Source organism: Rhinoraja longicauda, chromosome 3 (genome assembly GCF_053455715.1).
Source record: "Rhinoraja longicauda isolate Sanriku21f chromosome 3, sRhiLon1.1, whole genome shotgun sequence".
Taxonomy (NCBI): Eukaryota; Metazoa; Chordata; class Chondrichthyes; order Rajiformes; family Arhynchobatidae; genus Rhinoraja; species Rhinoraja longicauda.
In genome coordinates, this window is record NC_135955.1 from 59,854,976 (window position 1) to 59,874,568 (window position 19,593).

The 19,593-nt window shown below is 40.9% G+C and overlaps 1 protein-coding gene across 13 annotated transcripts in view; it reads left to right on the forward strand.

Moving 5' to 3' along the window:
• The window catches only part of LOC144592034 (protein prune homolog 2-like), a 255,624-nt gene that overhangs the window by 154,839 nt on the left and 81,192 nt on the right, over nt 1-19,593 (forward strand). For 2 of the 13 annotated variants that reach the window (XM_078396237.1, XM_078396239.1), the window contains exon 1: nt 11,646-11,777. The exons of 8 other annotated variants lie outside the window; for them this stretch is intronic. Coding sequence is in view for 1 of the 5 variants with exons in the window: in XM_078396228.1 (XP_078252354.1) it covers nt 4,803-4,919 (117 nt within the window). In the remaining 4 variants the exon portion in view is untranslated. Of the gene's footprint in view, nt 1-4,802; nt 4,920-11,645; nt 11,778-12,603; nt 12,696-19,593 lie in introns of those variants that run through there. 3 more of the 13 variants (XM_078396228.1, XM_078396238.1, XM_078396240.1) reach the window with 3 other exon arrangements.

A 19,593-nucleotide genomic window follows, 5' to 3' on the forward strand; every position in this document is an offset into this window, starting at 1 on the left:
CTTTAATGATATTATCTGCCTTTTTGAGGCATTGCCACCTATAGATCCCTTTGATGGTGGGGAGGTCAGAACTCGTGATGGACTGGGCTATGTCTATCACTTTCTGCAGCCTCCTTCATTCCTAGGCATTCAAGTTATTGAACCAAGTACCGTACTGTGCACCTGTTGAGTTTCGAGAAGGTATTTAATGACATATGAATGTCCTTAATCTTTCAAGGAGTGGAAGACCTATAATGAGCTTTCATTGTAATTACATCAATGTGCTTGGCCCAGGACAGATCTTCAGAAATATGCACACCCAGGAACGAAGCTCTCTCTGCTGCCATCCCTCTGATGAAGACGGGTTGATAAATCCATGGCTTTCCCTTCCTGGTCAACAATCACTTCCATGGTCTTTCTAACATTGAGAGCTAGATTGCTGTTCTGGCACAACGTCAAATAATCATTCAGATCATTAATCTCCCTCCTGACTCTGACTCATCGTTTCCCGCCATTTGACCAATTGTCTGTAAATTTAAACGTGGCATTGGACCTACACCACCATGGTTATAGAGAGAGTAGAGCAGTGGACTGAACAAATAGCTTTAACTGCTCCTGTGTTGATGGTTATTAATAATAATAATAATAATAAGCATTTATTTTATATAGCGCTTTACCAGGTGCTCAAAGCGCTTTACAAAAACAGTCATAACATAAAAACAAACAGACAAACTATCCTGGCAGAGAAGCGGCGAACAAACAGCGCCAGCGTCCTCTCACGTCAGGGTCCGGCAGTAGACAACAAAAAGCACAGGACACACAGATACAATTTGAACACAAACAGCCATCACAGTGATTGCTCCAGGCACACCCTCACTGTGATGGAAGGCAAAGAAAAGTCATTATCTCCTCCTCATTCTTCTCCCGAGGCGATCGAGGCTCCCAACTTTTGAAGCCCCCACCGGGCGATGGAAAGTCCCAGGGCCGAGCCGAGCAGGCCGATGAAAGTCCTGAGCCCCCACCGGGCGATGGAAAGTGCCGCGGCCAGGCCACGTAGGGCGATGAGGGGCCTGCGGGCGGGTCGATCGTACCTCGCGCTCCGGGGCGGTCGAAGCTGCTACGGCTGGAGCTCCCGATGTTGCGGTCTGCAGGGCCCACGGCCGAAGCCTCCGAGATGGTAAGTCCGGGCCCTGCGACCGGAGTCTTCAAGGTCGATCCCAGCTGGAGGCCGCCGACTCCACGGTGTTAGGCCGTAGCGCGAACGGAGATACGACACGGTAAAGGTCGCATCTCCGTTGAGGAGGAGATTAGAAAAAAGGTTTCCCCCACCCCCCCACCACCCCCCACATAAACAGAGTTAAAAATAGAACAAAACGTACATTAAACGATGACAATAGACAAAAAAACAAAATTATCTCCAGCACCAATAAAATTGACTCCATAGTTATTCATTGAAGCAGATCATTATTCACTTGCATATTAACATACAGTATAGTGAATAATTTGAACTGGAATTTCATGGCATTACATGGATTTTAATGTTGAAAATGTCATTACCGTTACATTTCTTGCTGCGTGTGGAGGGATAAGATAACTCTCACTTCCAGATTTTCAGATTTAATTATTTGTGTGAGCATTGTCCAATTTAGCTTCAATTTAATTCTCAAATCAATATCCAGGCACTTATGCTGTATGTGCTACCTTGGAACATTATCACCTCTTTTAAAGCAAGCAAATCCATAATTGATCAATGAACATACACAGAATTTCTTCTTAGAAACAGAGAAACATAGAAACATAGAAAATAGGTGCAGGAGGAGGCCATTCGGCCCTTCGAGCCAGCACCGCCATTTATTGTGATCATGGCTGATCGTCCCCAATCAATAACCCGTGCCTGCCTTCTTCCCCTATCCCTTGATTCCACTAGCCCCTAGAGCTCTATCTAACTCTCTCTTAAATCCATCCAGTGATTTGGCTTCCACTGCCCTCTGTGGCAGAGAATTCCACAAATTCACAACTCTCTGGGTGAAAAAGTTTCTTCTCACCTCAGTTTTAAATGGCCTCCCCTTTATTCCAAGACTGTGGCCCCTGGTTCTGGACTCGCCCAACATTGGGAACATTTTTCCTGCATCTAGCTTGTCCAGTCCTTTTATAATTTTATATGTTTCTATAAGATCCCCTCTCGTCCTTCTAAACTCCAGTGAATACAAGCCTAGTCTTTTCAATCTTTCCTCATATGACAGTCCTGCCATCCCAAGGAACAGACTCATATCCCAGGGATTTAATCTTAGTACAGACTAAGATTAAAAGGTATATATCATTCCAGTAGTTTATTTAAGATTTATCTTTCAAAATTACAATGGACATGTTTCATTCAAATATTACATAAGTAGCGAAGTGGTACCAACTGAAAGCAGGAAACTCATTGCAAAAGTTAGATTACAACATCGACAAGCTGCTGAATAAGTTGTGTAAACAATAAATTGTGTAAAGTTTTTCTGGTTCATGTTTTTTATACAACCTCTTTAACTGATGATTGAGATAAAGGCATCCCATTTTTGACTCCATTTATACTTCACACTGGCTTGGAAAACAGTCAACATAATCAAAGACGTTGCACTCAGTGAGTTGTGAATTTGTGGAATTCTCTGCCACAGAGGGCAGTGGAAGCCAAATCACTGGATGGATTTAAGATAGAGTTAGATAGAGCTCTAGGGGCTAGTGGAATCAAGGGATAGGGGAAGAAGGCAGGCACGGGTTATTGATTGGGGACGATCAGCCATGATCACAATGAATGGCGGTGCTGGCTCGAAGGGCCGAATGGCTTCCTCCTGCACCTATTTTCTATGTTTTGTGATTTGCTGTTGAAGACCACTGGAGCAAGTATGTCTTCAATTAAATTAGGTATGTGCAGTTTTTTAAATGAAACCCTTTCTTCATAACTTAGTCATACATTTTATGACCATTGTTCTTTTATTTAATACCAAGAGAATTGGGATGTGTAAGGAAAAAGCAAAATAGAAAAAACAAAACAAAACAAATTTTTCTTTGTTGTAAAAAGTATTTCTGTTCAATAACCTTTCTATAATAGTAGAATATACTCATGATAGGCCTGACATTGTACATGTAGTCCAAGAACTACAGACTGTTGTAAATAACAGTCGTTTTTCACGCGTGAATGTAGTGCAACGCGTACGCGCATTTGGCGTGCATACTTTTTTTTGCTGAAAAGTTGCATTACGCGCCATATTATGAATTTTGATGTAAAAGTCTGAATTTTGGACATCAAAATTCTGAATTTGTAAAATCAAATGTTGGGAGGTCTGGTTAACCTATGATGAGCGTGTGTCGATGTTGGGCCTGTACTCACTGGAGGTTAGAAGAATGAGGGGGGACCTTATTGAAACATACAGAATAGTGAAAGGCTTGTATTGAGTGGATGTGGAGAGGATGTGTCCACTAATGGGAGAGTCTAGGACTAGAGGTCATAACCTCAGAATTAAAGGACAGTCTTTTAGGAAGGAGATGAGGAGAAATTTCGTTAGTCAGAGGGTGGTGAATCTGTGGAATTCTTTGCCGTAGAAGGCTGTGGAGGCCAAGTCAGTGGATATTTTTAAGGCAAAGATAGATAGATTCTTGATTAGTGCAGGTGTCAGAGGTTATGGGGAGAAGGCAGAAGAATGGGGTTAGGAGGGAGAGATAGATCGGCCATGATTGAATGGTGGAGTAGACTTGATGGGCTGAATGGCCTAATTCTACCCCTATTCCTTAGGACCTAAAATTAACTCAAACAAGTGGAAGTTGATGCATTTTGGTAAGTTAAAGCAGGACAGGACTTGCATCCTAAATGTAGGGGAATGTAGTAGAACAGAGAGACCTAGTGATACAGAGAGATAGTTCCCTGAAAGTGATGACACAGGGAGGCAGAGTGGTGACGAAGGTGTTTGTCATGCTTGCCTTCATCAGTAAGCACATGAGACCAGGAGTTGCGGTATCATGTTGCAACTGCACAGGTTATACGTTGCTTGGAGTATTGTGAGCAATTCTGGTCACCTGGCTAGAGGAAAGATGTCCAAATTCCTGGGCATCCAAAGGATATTACTATGACTGGAAGGCTAGACCTATGAGGAAAGGTTGAATAGGCTTCTTTTGAGCGAGGGAGATTGACCTTATAGAGGTGCACAAATTCACAAGGGGCATAGATAAATTGAATGGTCACAATCTTTTTCGCTGGTAGGGGAGTCAAAATGTAGAGAGCACAGTTTTCAGGTGAGTGGAAAGATTTAAAAGGGTCCTGAATGGCAACTTTTTTTTACACATAGGGTGGTGGGTATGTGAAACCAGCTGTCAGAGCACAAATTTATAGCTGATTGCAATCTGAAAATTTTTAGATAATAATGCAAGTAATTTTTTATGTATTTTAATGTTTTTAAATACTGTGTCCTTTTTGACTGAGCAGTCCTTTGTGACATTTTATGTTCCTGTGAAACACCCTGGAATGTTCTCTGAAATGCACCATATTTAGTATCCACATCTCAAGATAAAATAGAAGTTGTTGAATGAGTTATTCTACCCTCGTTAAATGAAATATCAGAAGTATTTTCTTGAGAAAGGGCTTGAGGAAAAAATGCTGTCATCCCGTCAGATCATCCTTGGATGGCTTGATTGTAATCATGTATCGTCTTTCTGTTGACTGGACAGCATGCAACAAAAAAGCTTTTCACTGTATTTTGATACATGTGACAATAAACTAAACTAAACTAAAAACTAAGACACCCGAGCAATTTAATACATTTTTAAAGTATAATTTTATTTTGTTTCAGTTCCTTAAAATGTGTGCAAAAGCATTTATCTCCAAGCTTTGAGTCAATGGCACAAGAAACGGTTTGTGAACATACTGAGGAAGTAACAGAACAGTTCCAGTCTGAAGAATATGCAAGGTTAGTTTTAGTAAGCACAGATAGTTCATTTAGCTCAACTAATACCTCCAAAAGAGACCACCTCATTGTCCTAACTCTTGAATATCTGTTGGGACTTGCTCAAATCAAATTGTTGCTTGCTTTTGACGACAAAAGAATAGCTATTTGAAAGGCACTACGTGAATGACAATTTGTCCATCTTGCATTTGTTCATCCTTCCACTAATCTCTTATTGGCGTCTGGATTCACCATTATGCCTTGGGACACTGTGTACATAGTGAATAAAAGGATGGTTACAATTTATATTTAGCCCTTCATATTTATTTACACCATAAGCAGAAGGCAGCAAAATCAACAGGATGTGAGGGTCTTTGAGTACACCTCTTCCTTTTTTTTGATCTTTCAATTTCCATCTAAGGGGACAGACTTGCCATTGATAATTTCTGAAAATGCTTCGACTACTCATCCCTCCGTGCCTCCTGTCAAGACGCTATCCAATTTCACAATGGTCCTGCCTCCTTCAAATCTGTTCTCAAGGTAAAAAGCTGCTGAAATTTCTCCCCCTTCCAAAGTTGTGGTATCCCCTCTGCATAGTTGATGGATGTGTAATTCATCGCTATCAATTCCTGCCCCACTGAACCATCTCCAAATACTTTGTTTTTATCTTGTTGCCTATGTCCAGTACCTTTCAAATTACCTCTGAGGAACCTTGCAAGCTCTTCCCACTGCAATAACTTCCAATTCCTGGGTCCCCATTGCCTCATCATTGCATGGATGTCCAATTGTTTTACACCTCCGATCCTCTCATGAGTCATGAATGTTACAAAATGGAACAATTAAATTCTTACTTGTAACAGCATGAGTACTCAATACCAAACACAACAAAAACACAAAAAAACAAAGTTCAATAAATAAAAAAGACAATATAGGCAAAAACAAAACAAAGCGTAAAGTCCATAATTCATCCAACAACGGTGGTGCTGTCAGCAAATTTAAAGATGGAGGCATCGGGGTCCTCCCAATCATCCTTGAACAAAGACCCAATCGACTACACTCTCAGCCTGGAGGAATTTGTCCTTGCCCTTAACAACTTCTCGTTTGACTCCTGTCACTTTTTTTTCAAATCAAAGGTGCAGCCATGGGCACTCAAATGTATAAATATGGTATTTAGAAGCAAACAGAAGGTCAAGGGCTGTAAAGTTAGCATACCTTAAATCTGTTTAATTGCATAAATGCAACCTCAGTGATCTGAAAACTAAGCAGGAAGTCCCCAGATTATGAGAGCTCCTTTCCTGAGACTGTTTGTAACCCAATCTGTGTGCAAGTTGGAAATGAGCAAAAACAGTGTAATTGGAGAGGACTGCAGAAAGAGCTGAAGCTCTAACTTGCAGCAAGGAAGATAGTTTTACAGTGCAAGGTAATTTATCCCACTTCCAGTGATTCCTCAGGACAGTGTGTGCATCCTATCCCCCTTCAGCTGTGTCGTCAGTGACATTCTCCCAGGAGAAGGTCCGAAGTAGGAAGTTTGTTGCTCATTGTTCAACATTTCCGATAATAAAATAAAAACATAAGGTGTTGGGGATACTCAGCAGGTCAGGCAACTCCTATGAAAAATGAATCAAGAAAGAATGATAATCTTTAAATGATACTGAGAAATGGTTGTCAACCTGTACCACTCACATCATTTCTCTCTCCACAAATGCTGCATGACTTGCTTATAAGCTTCAGTATTTTCGGTTTTTATTTCAGGATTCCAGTATCTACAGTTTTTTTAACTTGATTCAGAAAAAGAGGCAGCTCAAGTCATCGTGCTGAAGGAGCTGCACAATATTTGGGCATGGACTGAAGCGGCAAAGTATCTTCTGCACCGCATATGTGCCTTCCATAATTATCATGTCAAAATTGGATTTCCACATCTTTTCTATTACATCCAAATGGGCATAATCTTAACATCTATCTTGACATTCAGCAGCATTACTTTTGTAAGTGCCTCCCACTCAATATCCTGGTGGCTACCCACTGAGCACTTCTACTGTTGTTGGCAGGAGGTCAGGAGCAGACGTCCCACAACAAATGACTTACCGCCTGTTTCCCTTGCTCTCCCCCATTCACACAGTAAAAGTCTGATAGAATACTCCATGTTTGCCTAGATGAGTGCAGCTCCAGAAACACTTGAGGAACTCTAAACTTTACAGGTTTAACCAATCCACTTGATTAGCATCACATTTAGCACCCCGGAAGTTCAGTTCTTCACTAATGGTGCCCGAGGCTGAAATGGGTAACAGCTGCAGGAGGCACTGCAACAATTTATCATAGTTTAGAAGCAGTAACTAGGCAAACTCACAGCTTTTGCCACCTGCAAGGACAAGGCTACAGCTTTACTTCCCCTCTGGTCTTGCAAATACCAGCTGAGAAACGATTCAGCAAAAGTAGAAACATTTCATTGAAATTAAAGAAACTACAGAAACTGTTAAGTGTTTCCAACAGGAGAGAGAACAGAGATAATGTGTTAGGTTGAAAATTCTCGAAAGTTTGTTGAGCAGGCTGTCTAGTGTTATGTGCAAAGCTGCAACTTGCACTCTCATGCTCCTGGACCTCTTGTGCAACATTTCAAACAAACTGATGATACCCTACCAATTTTCACCTTGAGGCTGACCTGGTGTGTGACATTACTCTCTGAAGAGCAGGGATATGACCCACATTTTCCACCTGACCTGGGGCTGCAGTCCACTGATGTCTGGTGATGCATCATGTGTAGATCTGGCATCTGTGTTATCATCTACTGTAAGTGTTAGGATATGAGTTGATTGTGATTGTGCGTCACTAGGAGTAATGTCGTACTATCATCAGTTTCAGATGGCGTCATCTGCAGACTCGACAGGTGATATTTGTTGAGATGAGAACAGCAAAGGATATGGGTGACGTTTCGGGTCGAAGAAGGGTCTCGAGCTGAAACGTCACCCATTCCTTCTCTCCAGAGATGCTGCCTGACCCGCTGAGTTACTCCAGCTTTTTGTGTCTACCTTCGATTTAAACCAGCTTCTGCAGTTTTTTTTCCTACACAGCAAAGGATATGGTCATAGTGAATGTTTCAAGGTCAGTTTATTGTCACATGTACCAATTAAGATACAGTGAAATTTGAGTTAACATATAGCCATACTAAGTGAAAAGCAACAAGACACGCAACCACATAAAATTTAATATGAACATTCATCAAAGTGGATTCCACATTCCTCACTGTGATTGAAGACATTAAAGTTAATCTTCCTCTTGTTCTCCCGCGGTCGGGGCTGTCAAACTATCTGCAGTCGGGGCGATCAAAGCCCCTGCAGCCGACGATCGAAGCCCCCATCGGGGTGATCGAAACTCACGCGTCGGGGCGGTTGAAACTCTCTCCGCGGCATGGAGCTCCCAAATCGCCCTCTTCATATCAGAGACTGCGGGCTTCACAATGTTAAAATCCACAGGCCCCGTAGTTGGAGCTTCGATCCCTGGCAAAGATCGCAAGCTCCGTGATGTTAAAGTCCCGCAGACTCTCGCGGTTTGTAGCGCCGGTTCAGTCTCCAGGAAAGGCCGCCAACTCCACGATATTAGGACGGAGATACGATATGGAACAAAATCACATCAAACCAGGGAACACTAAAGTATACTTTTAACACATACTAAAAATAACAAAAAGAAGAAAGGACAAGACAGACTGTTGGCGAGACAACCACTGCTGGTGGCTGGTGGAAGAGGAAAACAAGAGATGCATGTTTAAATTACCCAATTCTTTGCTGGTAGAACAGTGTGGTGGGGATGTTGGATTTAAGGAGGTTTTTTTTCCGAGAATATCAGTAATGGTCAACAATCCTCTACTGGCCACTTGTTCTGTGAATTCCTGAAAGAAAGGAAGGCTTCATTGGTGACATTTTATTTGATTAAAGGATGCATCATGTACACCACCATTGGAAATACATGGATGCCAGCCATAGTGGTTCTGTACTTTTATATAACGCATCACTTCCTTATAAAGATTGTTAATCGTTTTTAGAAGACAAGAATAATTAAGCAAAGATCAACATTTTCTGTTTTAAAGAGAGTTCTATTCAAATATACAGTGCCCTCCATATTGTTTGGGACCATCATTTATTTATTTGCCTCTGTACTCCACAATTTGAGATTTGTAATAGTGGTTAATCACATGTGGTTAATGTGCACATTGTCAGATTTAAAAAAACGTATTTTTATACATTTTGGTTTCGCCATGTAGAAATTACAGCAATGTTTATACATAGTCCCCCCATTTCAGGGCACCATGTTTTGGACACAGCAATGTCATGTAAATGAAAGTAGTCATGTTTAGTATTTTGTTGCATATCCTTTGCATCCAACGACTGCTTGAAGTCTGCGATTCATGGACATCACCAGTTGCTGGGTGTCTTCTCTGGTGATGCTCTGCCAGGCCTGTATTGCAGCCATCTTTAGCTTCTGCTTATTTTGGGGGCTAGTTCCCTTCAGTTTTCTCTTCAGCATATAAGACATACTCAATTGAGTTCGATTGACTTGGCCACTCAAGAATTCACCATTTTCCAGCTTTGAAAAACTCCTTTGTCGCTTTAGCAGTATATTTGGGATCATTGTCTTGCTGTAGAATGAACCGCCGGCCAATGAGTTTTGAGGTATTTTTTGAACTTGAGCAGATAGGATATGTCTATACACTTCAGAATTCATTATGCTACTACCATCAACAGTTGTATCATCAATGAAGATAAGTGAGCCAGTACCTTCAGCAGCCATACATGCCCACGGCCATAACACCCCCACCATCGTGTTTCACAGATGAGGTGGTATGCTTTGGATCTTGGGCAGTTCCTTCTCTCCTCCATATTTTGCTCTTGCCATCACTCTGATATAAGTTAATCTTCGTCTCATCTGTCCACAAGACCTTTTTCCAGAACTGTGATTGCTCTCTTAAGTACTTCTTGGCAAACTGTAACCTGGAGATCCTATTTTTGCGGCTAACCAGTGGTTTGCATCCTGCAGTGTAGCCTCTGTATTTCTGTTCATGAAGTCTTCTGCGGACAGTGGTCATTGACAAATCCACACCTGATTCCTGAAGAGTGTTTCTGATCTGTCGGACAGGTGTTTAGGGATTGTTCTTTATTATAGAGAGAATTCTTCTGTCATCAGCTGTCTTCTTTGGCCTGCCAGTCCCTTTGCGATTAGTAAGCTCACCATTGCACTCTTTCTTCTTAATGATGTTCCAAACGGATGATTTTGGTAAGCCTAAGGTTTGGCTGATGTCTCTAACAGTTTTATTCTTGTTTCTCAGTCTCATAATGACTTCTTTGACTTTCATTGGCTCAATTTTGGTCCTCATGTTGATAAACAGCAATAAAAGTTCCCAATGGTGACGGAAAGATTGGAGGAAAGACTAGGTGCTGAGAGCTCTCTTATACCTGCATTAAGGAGGCAATTAAACACACCTGAACAATTATAAACACCTGTGAAGCCATGTGTCCCAAACATTATGGAGGGCACTGTAGTTCCCCTTTGCAAGTACGCCCTTGAAGCTTTTGACAACTATCCAAAAGACCTTTAATGAAATAAAAAGGAACCGCAGATGCTGGTTTATTACGAAGATAAACACAAAGTGCGGGAGTAACTCAGTGGGTCAGGCAGCATTTCTGGAGATAATGGATAAGTGACATTTCGGGTTGGGACCCTTCTGACCTTGGGTGAGCAGCGTAGACCAGACTTGTTGGCATGGTTTGCGTTTTCAATTGTCCATTGCAGTCACCTTGAACCCAGACGTATATGACACTGATGCAGATGATTTGACTGTTGGCTAACATCATCTTGGAGTGCCATTGGAATGGCGTCCAACAGTGTACAATAAAAACCCTGATTCTGATTGCTGCCAGGCCACCCCCCAACTTCGCTGGCTGATGAAGTCATGGGGACATTACTTCAAAGTTAGTAAGTAAATAATTTAGAAATGTAATTGTTTAAATAAATCAAATTAGCTGTTCTATATCCAATATGTAAATAATTAAATACTGTGAACTGAATTAGAATAATTGATTGAAGAATTCATTTTCCTCCGCTTTATTTGCAACCGATGGATCTTGTGACAGGTTAGATTGTGCGCGGCTCAAGAGATGATACAGCCAACATTTATGTTGGTGAATCTCAGTAAGGTGGGGTACAGCCACTGTACACCACTTGAAGTAAAGCAATGGAGCAAACTGGGTTCATTGTTCTGAATTCGGCAAAATAAATCATGATTTCTATTTTTAACTGCAAGCATATGGAAGCCTGGGATGTGTGTCTATTTAAATGGGTAAAGTAATCTGTAGCACCACTATTTACCAGCTTAATATGAATAATTACTACTACCCCCCTCCCCCAACAATTAATTATATAAATTAAGATTGAAATACATCAAGGTTATGTTTTCTTTCATCGAGCAATTCTTTAACATCTATTGAAAATGGTTTATGAGTGTTTAGTATTTTGCACTAAAATTCTCCCTATTCAAAACTGCCTGTGCTGCTAGCAGCTATTCCACTTGGCCGATTTTTATTAGGTGCACAGCACTGTGGTTCACAAAGGTAACATTTCATGAATATAAACCTTTGGGAATGAAAATCAGTTGCCATTCCTTATGAATTCTTACTGCTCTCATCCATCACTAAAATCCAAGCTGCTGATATTCTCGTTGAAGAGCTATCATCAGAAAGCAGGTGATCATCTGTGTTTTGATGTGTCATCTGTCACGTGATCAGCAGTGAAATGGATGATCCGTTTTGGGAATGAACTGAACGTAGGGATGCTCAGGGTAAAGTGACGATTATTGTGTAATTTCAGTGAAGATATTGCCCACGTCTTTGAAAGGTAAGGGATTCAAGAGCTTATTTATTTTAATTGGTATTTAAATAAATGAAGCTGAAGAAATCTATGCTCGCTTGCGATTGTTCACAAAGAGCTGGATATGGTAATTGCTGCTTGTTGTCTGAATGAATTTCATCTGCTTTTCCATTATGAAATATTTATTTTACACTTAAAAATTCAATGTTAATTCTTCCATTGTTCAAATGTATTCATGTGCCGAATCATACACCAGTAGTCGTATATTGAGGATTTCCCATTTTCTGATTTGGAACAGATGTCAATAATACTTCTGTGCTGTATTTGTGAAGTATTTTGTTAGCAGCTTTATGTGAGGGACAGTAGTAGATTAAACAAAGCTGGGGTATAAAAAATGCATGGTACAAAGAATATCAAGAATAGAATTCCTGATGAGGAATTCTCCTAATTTATTTTGTTGATAAAGCCAGTAGAAGCTAATATATATATAACATGAAATTCAGAAATATGGCTTAATTCGATGTGTGTAAATATTTCTCAAATCCAATTTATTTTGTAAATAAAAGGATACGAAAGGCTGGAGTGAAAACAGAAAGATATTGGCATTTCTCTAATCGTGCCTTGTGGAAACTATACGTTGAATAAGCTATGCAAAACAGGTCCGAATGAGTGGAATTAGACAAACGTGTTAGTTAACTGCTCAGTGTGTGCTGTGTTGGTCAGACACCAGCTGCATGCCTCTATTGTGGGCCATTGTGCATTGCTGACGCCTCTAAATTTCCGTCATTCATTCATTCCAGAAAGCTGATTGGCCACAGATAGTTTCTTTGGTGGCTGGGGAGAGAAAATATTGTCTGACAGTGTCATGAGTTTTTGTCTCTTGTTTCCTGTAATTTGAACCTTTGCTGTTCAATTCAAGGACAGGTTTGTTGTTGGAATAGAAAGGTACACCAATTAGAACATGAGAATTGAATATGAATGTTGTCATGGGAAGTATATTTACACAATTATTAATGGCTTCTGGGATAGATTTTGGAACTGAAGCTGTCGGAGAATAAGTACATTTATACCTTTTTAATTGAGTTATCTGAGCAATATCTTTTTATAACTGCTTTGTTCTTTAATCATTTTAAGGTAGTACTTCAGTGTGTTTGGTTCAAAGAAAATGCATATTTATTGTTAATGTTTTCTAACAAAATTATGACATTTACGTAGAGAATAAGGGAGTTAAATAGTATGCTGTGCACTTTTAATGTTCTTAGAGGATAATTATTTAACACTAATAATCTGATGGCCATATGAATGATCGTGTATTTAAGATGATGTTTATGACACATAATCTGTTGCGTTTTATCACTGTAGAATAAAATGCTATTTGTTTCTATTCTATGTGGTAGTATGCTCAGTATATTTTTGGTTGCTATGTGTAGAATCATACTGCATAGAAGCAGGATCTTTGGCTCGACTTGGCCATGCCAGAAAATGCCCCATCTAGGCTTGTCACATTTGCCCTACATTTAGCCCTTATCCTTCTAAATCGTTCCTATCAATGTACAACGGTCTTTTAAATGTTGTTATAGTACCTACCCCAATTACTAACTCAAGTAGCAAAATGTAATATCTCACATTGTCTTAATTAAACTCCATTAGCCGTTTCTCGGCCCTTTGTCGAACTGATCAATAATCCCACTGTAACTCTTGATAGCCATCTTCACTACCTACGATACCACCAACCTTAGTGTCATCTGCAAACTTACTAATCATGCTTCATCCAAATGTTGATACAGATGACAAACAGCAATGGGCCCAGCACTGACTCCTGAAGTGCACTCCAAGTGACAGACCTTGAGTCTGAAAAACAACCTTCCACAATTACCCTCTGCTTCCTACCAAGAGGCCAATGTGGTATCCAGTTATTGTTGTAGGAAGGAACAGCAGATGCCGGTTTAAACCGAAAATAGGCAAAGAAATGCTGGAGTAACTCAGGCTGCATCTCTGGATAGAAGGAATGGGTGACATTTCGGGTCGAGACTCATCTTCAGACTGTCAGGGGAGAGGGAGATCCAGAAATAAGGAAGTGTGAGGTATGAAAATGAGACAAAGGGGATGAAGTTCAAGGAAAATGTAGAATAGATCATTGTTAGCTAGGAGAAGGTAACAACAAAGCAAACAGAGATAAAATGTAAACGAGGACAGTCAGACTAGTCGGAGAACTGGGAAGGGGGGAGGGATGGAGAGAGAGGGAAGGCAAGGGTTACTTGAAGTTAGCGAAGTCATACCACTGGGGTGTAAGCTGCCCAAGTGATATATGAGGTCCTGTTCCTCCAATTCGTGCTGGGTCTCACTCTGAATTTGGAGGAGGCCCAGGACAGAAAAGCAACTGGGAGATCAGGTAGGTTTAGGTGGACTGAGCGGACGGGTTCAGCTAAACGATCGCCGAGCCTGCACTTGGTCTCGCCGATATATAGGAGTCCACACCTGGAACAGCGGATACAGTAGATAAGGATGTACAAGTGAACCTCTGCCTCACCTGAAAAGACTGTCGGCGCCCTTGGACGGAGTCGAGGGGGGAGGTATAGGGACAGGTGTTGCAGGGGAAAGTACCCGGGGAGGGAGTGGTTTGGGTGGGAAGGGCCGAGTTAACTAGAGTTGCGGAGGGAACGGTCTCTGCGGAAAGCGGAAAGGGGTGGAGATCGGAAAATGTGACTAGTGATGGGATCCATTTGAAGGTTGCGAAAATGCCGGAGGATTATGTGTTGTATGTGACGGCTGAAAGGTGAGGACAAGGGGGACTCTGTCCCTGTTGCGATTGGGGGGTGGGGGAGCAAGAGCGGAGCTGTGGGATATCGAGGAGGGCCTCATCTATGATGGAAGAGGGGAACCCCCATTCCATCTCCGATATCCTGGTATGGAACACCTCATCTTGGGCGCAAACGGTGGAATTGTGAGTAGGGAATAGAGTCTCTACAAGAAGCAGGGTGGGAAGAAGTGTCGTCTACATAGCTGTGGTACTCAGTGGGTTTATAATAAATGTCAGTCGATAGTCTTTATCTACTGTGATAGAGACAGTGAGAAACAGATGGGTTAACTAGGGATAGTCAGCATGGCTTTGTGCAGGGGAGATCAGGTCTCATGAAGTATATTGAGTTTTTTCAAGAAGTAACCATGAAGACTGATGTGGGCAGTGCCTTAGACATAGTCTATATGGACTTTGGCAATATCTTTGAAAGGCTCCACTTGTTAAGCTGCTCTGGAAGGTTAAATTGCATGGGAACCAGGGGAAGATAGTTATCTCACTTTGCCCTTTCATCTTTGACATTTCCACCCAGGGGAAGAGTGTTCTGATTGTCTTCACTATCTATGCCTCTCATAATTTTTTATACTTTGATCAGGTCTCCTCATGTCCAACTCCCCAGAGAAAGCAATCCAATTCATCCAACCGCTCCCTACAGCTAGTGCTCTTAAATCCAGGCAGCATTCAGCCTCTTTTGCACCCTTAAGTCACCACATCCTTACTGTAATGGGGTGACCCGAACTGTACAGGCTCGCTGGCAGATTTCACAAGTCTAATTGCAGGGAAATCTGAGATGATCTGTGCTACCCCACTGAATTGTGTGTGGCAGCCAGCAGCTCTACATTGCTGTTATAAGTGGATCTGAGTTTGTTAATGGAAAACCAGAGCTCAGTTTACCTTAGATGTGTAGAAAAGAACTGCAGGTGCTGGTTTAAATCGAAGGTAGACACAAAAGTTTTGTTTTGTTTATTATTATCACATGTACAGAAGTACAGTATATTTTCAGACTTTTCTTGATAGCTGCTGCATTGGTGACATCTGAGCAGATAATGTACCCATTTCTTGGAAGGATTAATTGACCCAGGACACACACAGTGAAGGATATACTAATCCATTCCTGGTAGATCTACCAGTTGTTTTAATAAGCAAGCACGTGTGCACTTCTTGGCAGGAAGCAAATGAGAGAACAGAGCATGTTCTCTTTCATGCAATCCAAGTGCTCAAAAGCAAAAAGGACAGGTTGAAATCAATAGTCATCTTCAGATAGATGATTTTTAGCTCTGTGACAGTTAATGAAATGAAGATCTATTTTAAAACTGTACAAATATTATCAATGATATATTTTGACAAAAAAAGCATTGGAATTATTAACTGTTACTGTGCAATCTTAGTTGCAGACAAAATCTTAAATATATACTCTATTTTCTACTTCAGCCATTTAAAATAAGGTATTAAGATAATTTGAAATTGAAATTTGAATTCAACAAATTATTAAATGTTTGTCTCATAATATTCTAACAGTAATTTCTAGGCTTAAAAAATCATAGTTGTAGAGGAAAGTATGTGCTGTTCTTTGGATTATTCCAGAATATGCATTTGGACTATTCCATAAATCTTCTTTAGTCAGAATTAATACTTTACCATACGTAATATTGTTTGCTGCCTCTGAAGTTCAGTAGATTTCATTTCAGAACTGGCATGGAACTAATAATCACACAGCACATACTGTGATTAAAAGCTAGGGGAGAAAAACAAGTAGCAGAACATCTGTTTGCATTTTAAGAATGTAATTAATTTTAACTGATCGAGTCTAAGTTCTAATGATAAAGAAAGAAACAAGGAATGTAGTTCTAAACATTATTTTATTATTTATCTTATATAATTTCATATTGGTATTTATATTATTTATTACATCATTTAGCAAGCGCTTCAGGGAACATTATGCTACAAAACTTCATAAATTAAGTATTTTTTATTTTGATTGACACTGCAGAATTAGAGCCCTATTCCATTATACATTTTAACTAGAGGTCAAAGATTAGGACCACAACCAGAAAACTACCATCCTCATAAACATGAGACCCTCATCTTTCACCCTACCAGTCTCAGCTTCCAACACATCATTGTTTGACATTTCCATCACCCTCAATATGATCCCACCACTGCCATAGCTTCCCATTCCAAATCCAGTCTGTCTCCACAGAGACTGCTCCCTCTGCACCTCCTTGGTTTACTCATACCTTCCTACCTAAACCACTCCCTCCCAAGGTACTTTCCCCTGCAGCCACAAGAGATGTAACACATACCTCCTCCCTCATATTCACCCAGAGATCCCAGTAGTTCTATCCAGTGAGAGAGAGGTTCATGTGCACCTCCTCTAACTTCATCTACAGCATTTGGTATTCCCTGTGTGGCCACCATTACATTGGCAAGACCAAGCATAGAATAGGCGACCATTTCTTTGAACATTTGCGTTCAGTCCGCCCAGGTCTGCTGGATCTCCCGGTTACCAAACCATTTCAACACCCTTTCCCGCTCCAATGCTGATCTTTCTATTTGAGGCCTTCTCCATTGCCAGAGTGATGCCACATGCAAACTGGAGGAACAGCACCTCACATTCCACTTGGGTAGCACACACCCCAATGGTATGAACTTTGCATTCTCCAATTTTATGTAACTAACCTAAAACTTTGCATTTGTCCAACACCCTCTCACCTCTATCTACATACCACGCAACCAATTAGACATCAGTCCAAAACATCACCTATCTATGTTTTCCAGAGATGCTGCCTGAACAGCTGAGTTGCACCAGTACTTTGTGTCATTTGTTATGCAGCAGCTGCCATTCCTTGTATCTCCATTCCTCAAAAAAAATTGAGTGTAAGTTATTTTTAATGATTTCTGACATTTAATAGATCCTAAGAGGATTAAATTGATGCCGAGCTAGGATGGCTTTGAAATTTAAAGACAATCCTGCTTAATTTGTTAAAAATTGCTAAGGAGTGGAATGGGCCTTGGTATATTACAGCTTTATTTTCTATTTATATCATCTGTGAATGTAAGAATAATGAATATGACTAACATCCTGTTATAGTCGTAAGTGTGATAACTAGTCTCCACCTTGCTGAAGCTTTAGGATTAAATTCCGGATGTGAAGGCAGTTTGAGATACATGACAGTTAATGTGAGAAAATAAATGTGAGAGTGATAATTTACTAGCAGGGAAAGAATCGCAGAAGTATTGGATTCTAGAAATACGAATATTGAAAGACCCTGAAACCTATATTTTAATTAAATATTTTCTTTAGTAGTAATATTAAATGAAATCTACCAAGTTAGTGCAGAAGGAATGCAATGTTTGCTCACATTATGGCCAAAAATTTACTTTGCAATATTAAAGGTATCACAAAATGCTGGAGTAACTCAGCGGGTCAGGTAGCATCTCAGGAGAGAAGGAATGGGTGACGTTTCGGGTCGAGACCCTTCTTTAGACTGATGTCAGGGGAGGAGGCGGGACAAAGATAGGATGTAGTGGGAGACAGGAAGACAGTGGGAGAAATGGGAAGGGGGAGGGGAAAGGGAAGGACAGAGGAACTATCTGAAGTTGGAGAAATCAATGTTCATACCGCTGGGGTGTAAGCTGCCCAAGCGAAATATGAGATGCTGTTCCTCCAATTTACGGTGGGCCTCACTATGACAATGGAGGAGGCCCATGACAGAAAGGTCAGACTGGGAGTGGGAGGGGGAGTTGAAGTGCTGAGCCATCGGGAGATCAGGTTGGTTAAGGCGGACTGAGCGAAGCTGTTGAGCGAAACGATCGCCGAGCCTGCGTTTGGTCTCGCCGATGTAGAGAAGCTGATACCTGGAACAACGGATACAATAGATGAGGTTAGAGGAGGTGCAGGTGAACCTCTGCCTCACCTGAAAAGACTGTTTGGGTTCTTGGATGGAGTCGAGGGGGGAGGTAAAGGGACAGGCGTTGCATCTTTTGCGGTTGCAGGGGAAAGTACCTGGGGAGGGGGTGGTTTGGGTGGGAAAGGACGAGTGGACCAGGGAGTTACGGAGGGAACGGTCTCTGCGGAAAGCAGAAAGGGGAGGGGATGGGAAGATGTTGCCAGTAGTGGGATCCCGTTGGAGGTGATGGAAATGTTGGAGGATTATTTGTTGTATACGCTGGCTGATGGGGTGGAAGGTGAGGACAAGGGGGACTCTATCCTTGTTATACGTGGGGAGAGGGGGAGCTAGAGCGGGTCTGCGGGATATAGAGGAGACCCTAGTGAGAGCCAATATAGAGGAGGCCCTCGTGAGAGGACTTGCAATATTAAAGGTGCTGTGTAACCATGTATATTTTTAAATAAATGTTTCAATTCTTCTTTTGAGCAGATTATTAAAATAGTTTTCAAATTAAAATGATGGGCATGGAAAAACACATCTATATATGTATGTTTAAACTCCTGTCACAGATAGCTTTTCCAAAGCTTTTGATTTTAAACAGTAAATGTGAGATTCTTACACTCTAAATGTAAAAATAGCTTGTATTCAAATGAAGGAAACATTGAGCATCATTCAGCTGGACGAAGTTTCATATTGCACATTCATTTACTGGTTCAGGCTCACTTTTTTAATGTGTTCTGTGTTTGGATGCTTTCATTTGATGCTTTTGAACTAAGTGTTCCGTGGTGCATTCCTGTTGTTGGCTCTTTGGCCTGTGTGACTGCAGAATTAGTACCAGCAGGGAATCAAAGCACCATAAGCAGAGTTGTATTAAAACATTTGCACTGCAGAGGTCTTTGGCTAAAAATATATTAGTCGCAGCAAAATGTTGGAATCAATTGAGTATTACTCAGGTAATAATAGATTTAAACATCAGCTGTGATGATAGTTGTCTTCCTTTATGCATCATGTCTAAATATTCTGTAAACTATGTTTACAGAAGTATGTAATCATATATCGATTTACGTCACAACACCTTTTAGAATAGTGTTTTGCATGGTTAGATGTAAGAATATATATACAGAATTGCATTAATGTTCATTTTGTAGGGAATTGG